Source organism: Tinamus guttatus, unplaced genomic scaffold (genome assembly GCF_059628265.1).
Source record: "Tinamus guttatus ecotype Peru unplaced genomic scaffold, ASM5962826v1 Tinamus_guttatus_pri_ptg000650l, whole genome shotgun sequence".
In the NCBI taxonomy this organism is placed as follows: domain Eukaryota; kingdom Metazoa; phylum Chordata; class Aves; order Tinamiformes; family Tinamidae; genus Tinamus; species Tinamus guttatus.
Genome location: NW_028289184.1, coordinates 23,310 through 39,347, shown reverse-complemented (window position 1 = coordinate 39,347; position 16,038 = coordinate 23,310). Strand labels below are relative to the sequence as shown.

The 16,038-nt window shown below is 43.2% G+C and overlaps 1 protein-coding gene across 1 annotated transcript in view; it reads right to left on the bottom strand.

The window, feature by feature from the left end:
• The window catches only part of LOC104569717 (uncharacterized), a 34,557-nt gene that overhangs the window by 9,101 nt on the left and 9,418 nt on the right, over positions 1-16,038 (bottom strand). Inside the window, 16 exon segments of the mRNA XM_088536022.1 lie at positions 1,475-1,629; positions 3,272-3,392; positions 3,661-3,788; positions 4,183-4,507; positions 5,262-5,421; positions 6,091-6,392; positions 6,838-6,981; positions 7,307-7,441; positions 8,376-8,555; positions 9,289-9,458; positions 9,684-9,811; positions 12,298-12,491; positions 14,028-14,258; positions 14,444-14,590; positions 14,851-14,995; positions 15,790-15,972. Coding sequence (XP_088392148.1) covers positions 1,475-1,629; positions 3,272-3,392; positions 3,661-3,788; positions 4,183-4,507; positions 5,262-5,421; positions 6,091-6,392; positions 6,838-6,981; positions 7,307-7,441; positions 8,376-8,555; positions 9,289-9,458; positions 9,684-9,811; positions 12,298-12,491; positions 14,028-14,258; positions 14,444-14,590; positions 14,851-14,995; positions 15,790-15,972 — 2,848 coding nt within the window.

The window sequence follows — 16,038 nt, the reverse complement described above, 5'->3', positions numbered from 1 at the left end:
TGAGAACTGTATTATCTTTAGCAAATTCTCTCCACAACTGATTCTGGAGTCACTGTAAATGATTGAACTGGCTCAAACCAAGGATCAATCTGGCCTAGTGTCCTGTATAAAATGACAGCTATAAGTCCATACCCTGGAAGGAGCAAGAATAGGGCAAGCTTACATGGCTTTCACAGTCTCTTTCTGAAAACATATAAACTTTTTGCATTTTCAACTTTTACAACATCCATTTGGCAGGAGTTTGCAGGTGTGATGAATTAAGAAAGAATATCTCCTCTCATGTGCTTGCAGCCTAGCTGCCACTAGCTACCTCCAATGGCCCTTGTTCTTCCATTAGAAAACACAGTGAAAGGTGCCTGGCTGCTCTCCCCCTGCCACTCAGGATGTTGTAAACCTTTGCTATGCCACCCTGCAGGTCATTTCTTTCCCCAGCTGAAGATCTCAGACTACTCGGATGGGCCTTTCTTCCTTTTTGCTGAGCCTCTTCTTGTCAGAACTGCTCCCAGAACTAAGGTCCACAATAATTGTGATATAGGAGATGCTTGACGCTGTTCTCTCTGCTAGGAAGGGAAGAGAACCATACAATACTGATTGATTTTTTTCACTTCTACTAAATAGTGGCTTCTTGAAACCTGAACCCCACTGCCTTCCCTTTTGAGAGCTAATGGTCAGATTGCAGCTTTTACTTCTGTGCTTGAAACCAGGACCATTTTTCCCTTGCAGACATGTATATTTACCTATATCAGCTGTTTTGTTTCTCAAATTTCTCCCAAATTTCTGCCCACATCCGTGAAATGTTGAATAACTTTCCATTAGTTGCAAAATTTCTCTCCTCAGATCCTCTCCCAAATTACTTAGGAATATACATATATATTATTTGATCACAAGCAGAAAATGCACAAGCCATGCAATGTAAATAGAGACCAGGTTCAAAAGTTATTGTGACTATGCTTAAAGGGACGAAATCTTCAGGACTGAGGTAAACAAACAGCCTGAATCATAACTGAGTTTTACACGATCCCAGCATGCTTTCATAACTTGTCCAGAAGAATGCTAAAATCACTAGCATAAATACTGTTCTTTTGCCCTTGCAGTGTCTGTGGTCTCTCCAGATATGCTTCTGATCATCTTAACTGAGGTTAACTTAACTTTTCATCTTAATGTTTATCCTTTCTGGACTGACTACTTTTATTCAAGGTGATGGCTCTGTAAATACAGCTACACGGCCTGGCAGGAAAGAAAAGCCTGGCAAACAAGAACTGATGAGTAGATGAAAGGGGAAAATGAGACAAACTTGATCAGCACTGTATATTATGTACCTTATTATACAAAGTTCTTAACTACCTCCTGATTGCCACATTTCTCAGAATTGGACCAAACCCACACAGAACCACCCAGTACTGGAAAAGCTGTTCCCTAGAACATCAACAGAAGGCCCCCAAAATATGCCCTTTATGGCATCTGTCAGGCTCACCAGGACTTCCTTCCTTTGCTTCTCAGTACTCTCGAGTCTCCTTTCCAAAGATGCCACTTCTTGATGTAGGGTCACAACCTCCTTCTTTAAAGCAGCAGCCTCTTCCTGCAAGGCAGCTTGCAGAGAGTTTTTCTTGCCTTCTGCCACCTGTGTCTCTGCAGGGATAAAGGTCAGGGAGAAGAGGAAAAAGCAAAGCAAAACCAAACTGATTTGCATCCAAGGAAGAAAACATTTTCCCATCTGACTATGTTTTACCAGACCTGCCAGGAGAAAGAGTGAAAGTGGCAAGGTTCAGAAAAATATGGAAAAGCAGTTGCTCATCTGCTTGTTGGAAGACTAGGGCTAAGGCTAAGGCAGCATGTCATTCCTAATGTTGGAAGTAGACAGAATCTGCATTGAGGAAGCCAAGATAGGGACAGAAGGCAAAGGTCAGATTTAACATCTTAAAGAAAAAGGGTTGAACAGAAGAAAAAAGCAAAAGCGAGGACTGACTGTAAGAGTTGATTGACCAGGAAGACAGAAGGGAAAGAGCACAGGCAAAAGAGAACAGATGTTAGTGGTTTTCTTGAAGATGTGCTTTGAGGTGTTTGACCAAAAGAGTGCAAGGGGAATGCACTGTGCACTGACAGGAAAAAAAAGGAAAAGGAAATATTCAGGGAGAACAGGCAAAAACATCTGAATATTGCTCCAATAGTGACACTGGAAACAAACAGTGAGACTACTGATGAATAGATAGGAACTGAACAGGAGAAAAAATGGGCAAGTGCAAGAGCAGGATCCACCAATAGCAAAATTTACAGTCCATGAGGTGTTACCATGCATGACAAAGAACTACAGATGTTGCACAACTAGAGATGATTAAAGGCCTGGAAAACTTTCCTGCAAAGACGGATGGAAAAATGACCAGCAGTTCAACCTCAGAGAAGGAACAAGAGAGAAATATTGGTTAATTAAAGGTACTACATGAGCTGGCTTGTGAGGGTGGCTTGTGGGGGAGGCAATGAGTCATGCTAGCACTTTCTGGTTCCTGCAGTTTGAGACAAGGAAAACAAGCCAATGAGATAGAAAAGAAATTCTGATTTGGAGAGTGGGAGAAGCTTGACAGAGAGAGAAGAAGAGATGCAATATTCAGCTACAACATAAAGAGGCCAATAACACTGAAGGCTCTAAGAAGGTCAAAAGACTGAAGGAAGACAGAAGTAATTGGTCGCACATGAAAAATTTTCTAGACAAGCTCATACTGAACATGTTATCAAAGACAAGTAAGATGTGGCAAGGAAAATGCTGTTTGCTATGAATGTGAGCTCAGACACCAAATCAGTATCAGAGGACAGCTAGGAAAGGACAGAAGCATTAGATACCAGAGAACTAGACAGAAGCAGAAAAAAGGATGCATTGGGGAATAAAGTAACACAGAAACTTAACACTGAACTAATACTCCATGAAACTGCAAAAGGAAAAGGCAGCCAGTAATGATAAGACTTTTCAGGCTGGGGCATTCAAAGGGCATATGGAGAAGTTATGATACATCAAGCTACCTCTCCTTTGCAGTGTCATGCAACCTGAAAGACACCCACTTTACACATGCATCACCAGCCAGGCACTGGATCCCTCACTATGACAAGCTTTCACTCCCCTGCGCTGCTAATTCTAGGAATAAGCCTCATGCTCCTTGATTTTTGTTTTTTTTTTTTCTTTTCCCATCTCCTGGCACTGCATTTTTCCCACTGCGTGGTATCAGAACTCCCTGCTGGTGAGACCGGAGGGACTCAGTGCATTGGAAAGTGGAGGCAGTACCTTCTTGGCTTTGGGCCAGTAGTTGCTGTAGCTCTAGATTGCGGGCACTGATGTGATCCCTCTCAGCCAGTCTCTTGTTCAGCTCCAGCTCCAGCTCCTGTGACTTCTTTCTGGCATGATTCTGGAGGAAATAAGAGCAGTATGAGAAAACAGAGCCACAGCTGGAAGGAGACAAAAGGGGTATCAAAGCTAAGGGAGAACTAAGCCAGGGATGGGGCCAGTTGGACAGCAGTAGTAGCTGTAGTCATGATTCACCTTACTCCGGACGGCATCAAGCAAACCTGGCCTAAATGAAAGCAAGAGTTTACATCCATTCTGGTTTGGCTGCCTGCTAGTCAGCTCAGGTCAGCAGAGATAGGGTTTCTGGCTGTACTACAGAGACACATTACCAGATCTTGCTGAGTGTGCTTCAGGTCCTGGTGCAGGTCTCGTAAGGCTGCGGCCACTCTGTCCACTGTGATGTCTATGGGGAGGTCCCCGGGCTGAGAAACAGTTAGGCCCCAGGCATGATCCTGTTCTGAAGAAAGAAGCCATTCTGTTTTAAGCTTTAATTGGAGGATCTCCAATAAGAGAGGCCTGTTTGTACACAGAAGAAGGTGGCAGTGCATAAGAGGCTGCCGTAGAGCGTATAATACAGCAAGGATGTGTTACAGGCTAACATTGTTTTGCTGCATGCTAATGCCAGCACCGTCCCAGAGAAGATGCACAGGTGCTTCCACATCATGGGCCCTATTTCAAGCTGATACTGGTCATTTGCCACACACAGACATGGACTTTTCTCTCTGCAGACACCTCGGGCATTCAAGACTTCTTCAAAGCACAGGTCAGTCTATCAGGATCACGAAGAACCATCCCTCCCCCCACATGCTCTCCTATACACACTCTACTCAAGCCCAGCCTCCCACACTCGCCTGAAGTCTGAGCGACCAAGTCTCTGCTTTTATCCGTGCTGCCACACAGCATGCGATGGAGAACCAAACGCAGTTGCTGTAGCTGGGCCTGGGCTTCGCAGCGCGCGCTGTTAGCCTGCTGGCACTCTGCAGCCAGTGCCTTGGCTCTGTTCTCTGTGCTACAGAGCCTCAGCTGAAGTTCAGACATCTCAGCCTCCAGCACCCTCAAAGAGTCCCTCAAGCATCGTTCGCCTGCTCGGGACTGCTCTAGATCTTCCAACAACTGCTTCTCCCGAGTCACCAGGCCAGCCTCCTTTTCAAGCAACATTTCCTGCAGTGATTGAACCTGTAACAGAGACACACAGAGCCTCAGGGACAGAGCTGTTTCTGAGGTAGTAGAGCAGAAAGTATGAAAAACAGTGGAGCAGAAATCACTTCAAGCAAACACCACACAAAGGAGACAAAGACAAAAAATCCCAAAGGATCCGAATGATGCAAAACAGACAGTAGTCTAGAAACAGGCATCTAGAGGCTAAGGGGACAAAAGGAAGTTTCCGCAATCCCAAAGGAATGACCTGTTACACTCTCCAACCACAGAAACGAATGTACACGCTTGTGTTTAGGTGAATGCCTGTCAGAGTGAGGTGGTAGATCAAACATCCCAGCATGAGTGTGGTGGCTGCCAGAGACAACTGAAAGGAGAAATAAAGGGCAGTCAATCAGCATCCCCTGCTGAGCATCTCCAAAATGCAAGATGGACAGGCTGCAATGGAAGTGCCTTCTACAGAATGAAATAACCATTTCTGTCTCACCAGATTGCTAGGTACCCTTCAGAGGTCGAAGAACCATCTAGGGACAACAGTTGTAACAGAGGTACTGAAAAGCTCCAAAGGAGTCTTCTCTTTCTTCTCAGAGACATAATGTCATCAACTATGAGAGATTAGGGGAAACCATGGGGAGAACACAGCAGAGATCCAGCCTTGGTTTCAATGTGCAAAATCTCTGGGCAGAAGTAATGTGTGTTGCTGGGAAGGGAAACAACTCACTGCCTACAAGTTGAAGGTGGTATTCAAAAGAAGAGGATATTAGGCAAAGGGCACCTGGTTGTTGAGCTCTTGTATTTCTCTTCTGTGGTCTGAATGGAGCTGCTGGGCCTCATGAATGGCAGACAGCAATTTAGACACCTCATTCTGCTGGGAAACACTGTTTTCTTCTAGGGTTCTGAGGGTCAGTTCCTTTTTTTCCAGAGACAGAGTCAGCCTATAAGAAAGAGAGAATAAGCAACCCATCATTACACTGTGTCATATTAAATAAACCCTCAGCAAAATTGCTTTTCCTGCTAAGCAGTATCTGATCAACTAGTCATACCCAAGCACATACCTTCTATGCTTGTTTTCATACAGGAATATATGTACGTGTACAGGGGAGTACACATACTACATTTGGTACCAAGGGGCTTCTTCTCAACTTCAAAGATGTCCCAGGAGAACATAACCAACAGGTTTCTGACCAAAGGAATCAGGAATGAAGACTGATACAGATCCAAAAAGGACCCACTGGACCCAAGCCTCATGGCTCCCTGGTCCCAAGGCAGGATTGCTGGATCTACCCCACCCATTATACTGCAGTTTATCTTGCCTCCTTTGGTGTGCTTTATGTTTGAATCCCCTGAAAGCTGCATTTAACTCTTTCATTAGATAAATCCTCCCTTAAAGAAAGGACCGCTTTAAAACCCATTGGTTTCAGAAAAACTGTAATTGAAGGATAAAAAGAAAAGAAAGAATAAAACAAAACCAATAGATTGAAACAGTTTTATGCGGATAATTTCAAACTTTTTTAGGAAATGCTTCCAGAGTCACTTACATATGCAAGACTTTAAAGAAGGAACCTATTAAAAGAGAACAAAGTCTATCACATGGTCTCAATTACCTGGCTCTTTCACTCTCCAGGGCTTTCAGTGAAGCCTGAAATTCCGTGTTATGACGCTGTACTTTTTCCCATTGACTTCTTTCTCCCTCCAAGGACTGCAGATGAGCTTGCAGCTCTCTGTTCTGATGTTCTACCTCCTCCCACTGGCTCCTCTCCTCCTCCAGGATGTTCTCAAGGTGCACAACCTCTAGCATCTTCTGCCTAGACAATTCCTGTGCCTCACGCAGATGCTCCTGAGCTTCATGGCTAATTATTTGCCAGGACTCTTCAGAGACTGCTAGTTGAGATTTCAACTCTTCTACCTGAAATAAACATAATAGAGCAGTCAAAGACTAAAGCTTGTCTCTATCAGCTGTATCATATACTGTGGGGAAAGACAAAGAATGGATTTAACTTCATCCTAGTATGAGAGTACTACAGTCACATTAGATACAGCTGACGTTTAAAAACTTCAGTAAGATAGCACACTTGTCTGAAAAAAAAACAGGGATAGCAGCACCAGACCAACAGAAAATCCACCTGATAATTATTGGCAAAATAACAGGCAGAAGCCTAGGACTATCCAGGGCAGCAGCTGAAGTTCATACTGACAGGTAAGAAGTCTTCAAAACAGCAGAAAAGGAGTCTAGAGCATGCTAGCAGGCAGAGGGGTACGCCTGCAGCCCGCTCTGCAGTGACCCAATGGAAAGCAAGAAGTGGAAAGACAATCTCTTTGAAGATTGAAGTGTCTATTGCTATTTCAGTCACCTTTTTCTGTAGAGCATCCCTCTGCTGAAGAAGGACATTCATTTCCTCTTTGAGGGTTTTGATTTCTTCCTTGTGCCTATTCTCCATGGCCGCGATCTTACTCTGAGCTTCCTGAAGCTCTGCTTGCAACTTTTCTGTGATGTTCTGTAAGCAAGAATAAAGAGCAAGTTACTGGGGCCAGCTGTCACCTTCAGATCTTTTTCGGTCCCCAAATCGGCTTCATTCAGACACTTCTCTTTCTACTCACCTTTGCTCCTACTGTAACTCTTCGTTCCTTTGGCTTATTTCTAGAGCTTATCAGGCCCTGTGCCCCAGTGCCTGCAGTAGTACCTCTCTCCCCCATTCTAGGACTTCTGTTTCAGCTCTTTGCTCTTGTCTCCCACTCTGTGGCCTGGCTCTATCGGCCCCTCTCTCAGCTTATGTACAATTGCCAACTGTTCTTTCAACCCACCCTGCTAGTCAGTTATACCTGTCCATTCTCTTGCTGCTCTTTCACATCCTGCCTGAGCTGCTCTAGCTGCTTGCAGGCTTCTGTTAGCTCTCCTTGAGTTTGAAGTAGTGTCTCTAATAAAGCCTTCTTCTCATTCTCCTTTTCTAGCAGGACCTGCACAGAAGTAAGGGACAGAAAACGTGTTTGAACATCACAGGTGAAATTTGTGTGGCAAGGCTAACAGGCTCACATATTTTCAAAGCAATGTGCTATTGGTCTCCAGGCCAGTATCTGCTCACTTCTAGGCAAAGACTTCTAAAGTAAGATTGGCAGTACAAACATGGTCCAATCTGCAATCCCCAATAATCTCTTAAATCTTTTATCTAATATGAAAATGCATTACAATTTTCAAGTATCCAATGTTGCTGGTCAGGTTATTTCTTGTCCTGTGTTGTGTTTTTCAATAGCTACTTTTCCACCTGGGTAGCAGCACTGAAACTGAAAGGCCAACAGAGGGCTGAAGTTAGGAGCTCCTTTAGAAAAGTCTTGTATTCTAAATGTGCTTTGTTAGAAGTTACTGCAATGTTAAGGCATTCAGTGAAGTTTGGTGAAGTTCTGTCATGAGAGGCTGTCGTCTCTGAGAACTGGCCCTGTCACTGCAATACCTGCAGACAGAGCTGTGGGTCCTACTGTGCCTAGATGCTCTGAATAAAGAGCACAACTTTGGGCAGCATACTAAGAGGACTCCCAGTATATGACAAAGTTGCTTTGGCATATGAGGTCTGAGCTCAAAACAAGTGACTTAAAACACAGCCCAGAGACCACCTCTGCTCTTTACTGTTCAAAAACACTTCAGAGCAGCTTTTAGAAAGATTTTTCTACACCTCAAATACATCAGGAAAATACAGGGCATGCTCCACACAGCCCAATACCCATCCAGTTACCATGTCTCCATGTTTTCTATAGCTCACTGTACTTCTTTCGGGTTGGTTGTTAAGGCTCCACTTTTCTACATAAAAGTGCATCCAAGAGATATTTCTACCCAGGCAGCCACCAATAAGGAGCCAGAAAAGTAAAAGCACACAAATTCTCCATTCATGTTCTTTACCTCTTTCTTGGCAGTTTCAGCTCTATTTCGTTCCTCTTCTTGCTGAACTTGCATGGCAGCAACCTGCTGCCTCATATCCAATAGCTGCTTCTCATGCTTTCCTTCTGCCTCTGCTTTCTCCTTATCCCAGCGCTCCAGCATCTCCCGTAGCTCTGAATGGTGCCCTTCCTGCTCACTTGCCTGTTAGGTGGAGGAAAAAACTTTGAGATGGAATCCTGACCAACCTCTTCACAAGCACATGAAGAAAGCATCCCTTCCACAAAACCCCACTTGAACAGCACACTCGTGTCCTACAGAAATGCTGTCCTACCAAGGAACATAAAAGAAAGGTAAGCAAGTGGAACAAGTACTCCTCTCTGATGGCTGCCTTTTTCCTAGTCCATCTGGCCTCGGGATTTCTCTCTATTCTCATAGTCTCTATTTTGAAGCTCAACTCCATTTTCCTAAAAGAAAAGAAGGGAAGGGAAAGGGAAGGGAAGGGGGAAGAGAAAAGGAAAGAAAAAAGGTACCTGACTGCAGGTAGGAACAGGTTGTATCCTGATGCCCTACCCAAAGGACAGACACTGAAGTATCAGGAATAAGGAATCTGTTCCAAATATTAAGACTCTGCCTACTAGGAAGGGGCAGAGAGCAAAAGGGTTTCTTTTGTGATTACAATTGGCAGGAATGTTAGGAGTCCACTTTGTGGTAATGAGGAATCTGGATCAATTCTGCCCCTTTGCTGTCAGGCTTTCTGCAGAGCCCACCCAACCTTCCGTACACAATTGGTGTTGAATTCTTCTTTGGTCCACACTGAACCTCAAGCTGCATTTACTGTCCCTATATAGCCATGTGGGCTCTTGCACACTTTCAAATGTGAGACACTGGCTCTGCTGCCTGGCTCCTAGCGCAAAGGGGCTGTGTTGTTTCCTACTAGGTCTTGCAGCAGCTTGTTTATTTCCATCTCATGATCAGTTTGCTGAAGCCTGAGGGTGTCGTTACACTGCTGCTCGGTCCGCAGGAGCTGCTGTGCCATGCTTTCCCGTTCCTGCTTCATTCGAAATCTCTCTGCTTCCAGCTCACAATGAAGGCACTTCACTTCCCCTGCAAACAAGAGGGATGGCAAGAGGTTTAGTCCCTGTCTTGTACCTATCCAAACAGAGGCTCCAGTTTTACTAGCCTTAAGCCATTTGAATTTTGTTGCAGAAGGGATCTGTATCCCTCTCCCTTACTCCTCAGAAGCACTGTTATCACAGACAGGTCATTTCATACGATCAGCCCTAGGCAGGGGGATGACCAGAGCCAGAGACAAAGCACATGAACCCTTACCTTGTATGACCTCCTTGGCCTGAGTGACTGTATGAAGTTGGATTTCCAGCTGACTCCTGGTGACCTCCAGCTGAGACAAATGGTGCTGAGCCTCAAACAGGCTGGATTCCAGGATCTCCTTCATTGACCTGTAAGTTGTAAATATGGAAAGACACAAGTCTCTTACTATTAACACTCAGAGGGAACTTTTTCAAATGAGTATAGAAAATGTGTTGCATGGATCCTCAGACAGCAAACATATTTCTGTCATACAGAAGAGCAGTGCAGGCCTCCCCCAGGAAATACGCAGGCCTTACTTATGACCTAGCATAACACACAAAGGTTGGTTTGATCTTAAGAGCCAAAGCTTAAGCTGCTATTGTTGGATCTATGAAACACAGGTAGCTGTGTCCACAAAGTATGTGCTAGCAAGCAAAAGCCCATCCTCTGTTATCTTATCAGTACCTTCAGGTTTGCTCTAAAGAGGGGCAAAAGAAGAGGACTTCCCTGGCTGATTAGAGGCTTTTTAATGTTGATTGATTATAGTGTAGGCATATACTGGCACTTTTCCAAAACTAAGTTTAAAAGCAACCAAAGGAATACCTCAAATTCCAGGCATATAGTAACATCTATGCTTTTAGAAGCATTTGTAAGAATTCTGCTAGTAGAAGAACCACCTGCAAGAAATGGCAGGTAACCCTCAGCTGAGATTGCTGGAAGCTCAAGAGAAAAATCTGCTTCTTTTAAATGTGGCTAACTCACTATGAAGTCCCTCAGACGATTTGTCATTCTGAAATGCAAGCCATAGCACTGCAGATTTGTCATTCTGAAACGCAAGCCATAGCACTGCAGACGAAAATGGCTTTACACAGACTTCTAGCAACTGGTTGATATAACACAGGGGATTTTTGAACCAGGAGCTGCACTGAGGAGCTGACTTTACCTCCCTTCTTTAATCCAAATTCCTGTGTGTCAGTTTCCTACAATATGTGGCACTGCCTCCCTTGTTCAGAAGTGTAATATATATTTATAGGAGTAATATATGTATAGGGGTATGTGGGTGTTACTGCAATAAAACCCCAAATAGAAGCATTTCACTACACAGACAGACAACAAAAGATATATCCTCAAGCAAGCAGAACAAAAGCTTAACTCCAAAAATGCCAATCTCTGGCAGCCCAAGGTAAATATGCACCAAAATGGATAAGGATAAAGAGAAGTCATTCCCCAAAAATGAATAGAGAATGAGTTCAAAATTCTGAGAGAAAAAGGGTTTTGAAAACAGTTGCCAGTTTCTCTAAGTAATGCTTTATTTATTGCGAAAAATACTTGTAAAGTGATTTATCTCTTGACTGACGCTGTCGTTGATTTAAAAAAAAAAAAGGCAAGGTGAATTTTTAATACGGTTTCTCTGAAAAGTACATATTGCTGAGCTCTCTATTACCACAGCAATTTTTACACTGAACATATATAATCAAATAGCTCTTCACTTCACCTGTGTGCTGATAAAACATGGAAAGTCTCATCAGTTTTAAAGGCACAAGAAGATAGAGATGTCTATAGACAGCTCATAATGTTCCATCCTCCACCTTTCGGCTTTGGTGGCACTCTCCTCTGGAAGCTGAACAAGGAAAGCAAGCACTGACCCCCTGCAATAAAAGTCGTAGCCCAAAAGTATAGTTCAATAATTGACAGAACACAATTTAACTGGATCCACTGTGAAAGTCAGGAGTAAACTCAAGTAACAGATTGAGTCAAATGATGTTTATCAGCCTTGCTAACAATATGTTCTGGAGCAGTGAGTGGCAAAACTCAAGAAGCAAGACTGAAAATCTCCAAAATGTCATTTGTGTAACTTTGCAAGTTCACAACTCTTCTAAAAATCACCTTGAGAGGACAAAGCTCCGGAAAAGCAGAACTTTCCATATTCAATCTTGAAAACATGATACGGGGAAAGCATAGCATCGTGTTCCATCTCTGTTTAACTGCAGCATGATGCTTGTTTCTGCTGGCCAAGTGGTAAAGGAGCAAGGGGCCCATACAACAGTGATAGACAAGAATTCCCAAAGACTAGCAAGGATTCAAAAAAGGGCTTCTCTGTTGCTGGTACAATCAGCTCTAGGTTGCCTTAGAAACAGAAGACTATATATTATTCAAGATATTCAGCATAAGCCTCCAGCTTAACTGTAAAGGGCAATGTGTTAGTGTTCTGTACAATAGCCTTGAATGCTAAAAATCCTGTGTCAAACTACCCAATATGGAAAGACTCTGTTCAAACACATAGAACAAGAAATAACACCGCAAAAGATGTTTCAGTCTCTATGAAAAACCTGGATGCAAGCAGAGCGAGCGCGGTTCTGTTATAATTGAAACCAGAACCAATATAACAGATTCTAAGGAATCATACTGAATTGCACTGGACTTGCAAGTAGACATGGCTCACAGGCTCACTAGCTTTAGCTGTCAGAAAAACAACACTCAAATCATAGTAATTTTTTCTCCTAAGATTTCAATTTGCTGGGGGTGAAGCCTTATGGAAAGCATACAGGGTGAAATAAATGGTTGTGCAATTACTACCACCTTTATAACCAGACCTTAAATAATGTCCTATTTAAGGCCTCTTTCCTGTCTTTACCTGGCCTCTGCCAGCTGCTCTGAAAGGTCCTGTCTGTCCCGCTCCACAGCTGCCAGTCGCACATCCAGGGCAGCCTTCTCATGCACCAGGACTTCCTTCTCCCTGGACATCTTGGTCAGAACACCTGTTTGGTGAGCGAACTCCTGGCGCAACTGCTCCAAATCACTGCTTGCTGACTCCTGCTGGTGGCAAATCTGAAAGTGCGAGAAAATGCATTTTTCAGTTGTTTCTCTGAAGTTCAGAATTAGCCAGTGTTACTTCTGAATCAGCTACAGCAGAAAGAGGTCCTGTATTGTGGGCTGAATGTCTAAGGACATCTATATATAGTACTAGTACAGTGAGCTGCCAAAAAAAAGGCATCGGGACTGTTAATTTAGAAATGATGTGTATGGTCATATTGAGTTAGCGGGGAACAAACATCTCCTTCAGGACAAATGTACATACCCCAGATTATGTGTTTTTATGAAAAAAATCTGTATTTTCCAGAATTATGACCTTGCAAACCAAAATTTTGGCAGAATCTATTCCACTACTGGAAATTTTCAGGTAAGGTTAGGCAAAAGCAACTTTAGTCTTTGAAGAAAGTTAAAATAAACACAGTTTCTCCTTCTAAAGTTGGCAACACTTTGATCATTTTGTTTTAGCTTGTAAAGTAGGCGGATGCAAAAAAAAAAAAAAAAAAGTGATTCTTGGCAGGGAAAGAGCCCTTTTGGCAAGTAATGTCTTTTAGGAATTTACAAAAATCAGGCTGATGTGGCCAAAGAGATGGTAGACTCTACTTGTACAGTAATTCATGTCAACAGTACTATTTACTCGCCTTACACAAGTAAGTTGCCTAATATACCATCGTGACATTCAAGCTTGGAGATTAACTATGACATTTTAGTGTTTTTCTTCAGCACAACACCTCTGCTGTGCATATGCCAAACAACATACCCCATACCCAAGAACTAGGTCTACTCAGCAGAGAACACAGTGTGAAACAACTCTCAGAGCTATCCCCGACACCCAAGATTGTACATTATGAAAACAGTCATTTCAATGACACTTTGTTCCAGTGACATAATTTTCACAAGCTGTTTTTACAGTATAGTGAAAATCACTTAGTTCAGCATAAACTGATCATTCATTTCTCATCTTCTTCGAAGCCTAAAGAGACTCTACCAATTCAAAGCTACATGTCTTACAACACAATTTCAAAAGCAAGTGCAAAATGTTATTCACATCCTTAGCAGGGCAAGTCAGCGGGAAACGACTTGTAGCTCTGTTCTACATCCCCTATTAAGCCTAAAACAAATGCAGTTCTGTGAGTTGCAGACTTCATAGCAAAGAGCACAAATGGAAACACACAACTCCTTATTTTCTCCTTTCTAGAAAAAGATGAGGAGCTAAACGGCTTTCTTCTTTTGCTGTAAATGACAGCAGCAGACTTGCTCAGGATTCACAGACAACAAGAAAACAAGCTGTATGCAGCTTGTCAAAAGCCAAAGAGGCCAAAGACGACAAATGGACAGAATAATCTATAAAAGCAGAGGACAACTCAGTGCTTCAGAGAACTGCAGAGCATCTCTACTGGCCACTGATCCATTTCCAAAAATAAATAAGTAGGGTCTTGTGACCTCCAGCAGAACCAAGTGTCTTCTTGCAAACAGCAATGGGCAACCCAGCAGACTTGCCTACACTGAGCCAGGCATCCAACTGCCAATCCAGTACCAGAATTTTGGTCTCACCTGATTGAGCTTCTCTTGAATTTCTTCCTTCTCCTCTGCCAGTATCCTCAGTTTTACCTGCAGTCCCTCCTGTTGGTCCTCTGCTTTCTTCAACTGCTGCTCTAGGTGGGCTTTCTCCGTGCAGAGCTCTTCATTTGTCATTTTACACAAGTTCAGCTTCTCCTGCACAGAGATCTTTGTTTTCTCCATCTCTTCTACTTTGCTTGACAGGACTTCGTTCTCCTGTTCCAGCTACAATTGCAAAAGCATAGAGGAAATAGAACACAGCAAGATGTGTTGTGTACCAGGTCTGGCTTGAGTAGAAAAAGCAGCCATATGTCCATATTCAGACAGCCATACTGTCTGAGGGTAAAAGGTCTGGAAAGCAGCACCATCCGGACACAAGCACCTGGCAGGATCCTGGCAACACTGCTCACCTGTAGCACAAGCTTGTTCAGTTGCACTTTATCTAACGCCAGAGCTTCATTAATACTACTCATCTTTGCTGTTGCGACGTGTAGATCAGCTGTTTCAGATCTCAGCTTATTCTGAGCTCCTGACAGCTCTGCTACCAACTGCTCTGCCTAAAGACACAAAAAAACAAAATGAAAATAAAGACAGAAAAAGCTCTTGACTTTAAAAAGCACCTTCAGATCCTAAACGGAGTTTCGCCTTCCCAGTATGGGTACTAACTCTCCCAAAGGGCCCATATGGTCTGATCACAACGTTTTCCAAGGAGAACACCATTTCCCCTCTCTCACACTGCCAGAAACAAAATCGGTAGGGGTTCAGCTGTCAGAACTCCCTCTCCTACAAGTGTGAACTAAAAATAAGGCAACCACACCTTTTTCAATGCCATTGTAAGCTCCTGGTTCTCTTGCTTCAGGAGATCTCTTTGAAGTTGCGATTTCTCCAATGTCTCTCTTGCAACAATCAATTCATTCTGTAACAAGGAATGTTTTGCTTCAAGTGCAGCTAAGTCCTTCTGACTATGGGAAGAGGAAAGGCAAACAGTTTTTTCTCATATCAGAAACATTTTCATTTCCAGAAGTAGTAGATATTTTAACCCAGGAAAACACTCAAGAAAGGAAAATAAGCTTCCAAAAATCAAGGAACATTTCCGAAAAGGTTGGGTACTCTTAGTTTAACAGCTCTTGTCTTTTAGTTAACTTCTTTCTTTTTTAATATATTGGAAGTTTTAGCAAAAGCTTTCTTTGGGTAAAAATACTTTTTGAGTCCAGATCAGTATCTCCCAAATTACTGCTTTCTGCAGTGAAATGATGAAAGAGATAGCAATCTTTCAGGGTGTGTGTGTCTCAGAACTTCCAAACCTATATAGGATGATTCAGGTTGGAAGGGACCCCACAAGGGCCCAATCTTCTGCTCAAGGAAGGATCAGACCAAGTTGCTCAAGGCTGCATCCAGTTTGGTCTTGCAAACTTCCAAAAATGGAACCTGCACACCCTCTCTGGGAAACCTGTTCTACTGCAGATTGTCCTCAGAGTTAAAGAGGTTTTCCTTAAAACCAATTTGAACCTCTCATTTCAACTTATGCCTGCTATCACCAGCTCTGATCAGACTCAGAATGATTCCTTTAACAGGTCTTGAAGTACAAGCAGGCTGTGCTGTATGTCAGTCAGTACGTGCCCAGACATGTCCATATAATCTCTCATCTTTCTACACTACAGTTGATGAACAGAAAAAAACCCACTGCTATACTGAGAATGGAATTCCTAAGTCCAAACTATGCCCACTCCTGCCTAGAGAAAGATTTAAGGCTCACAGAAGCTCTCGGTCCCAATGCTCTCCTTCTGTTGTCTGTTGCTCCTCCACTTGTTCCTCTTGGGCAGAACCTGCCTTCAGCTGCAGTTCAGTGTTACTTTGACGCAGGTGCCAGGCTTCTTGTTCAGTTACTTTGAGCTGTTGCTGTAGCTCTTCCCTGTTTCTCTCTAGGCTTGCACAGTCACTGCAGAGACAAGGTCAAGCTACAAGAATGAGAAGGACTAGTAGATGAGGATCACATTTTCATCAT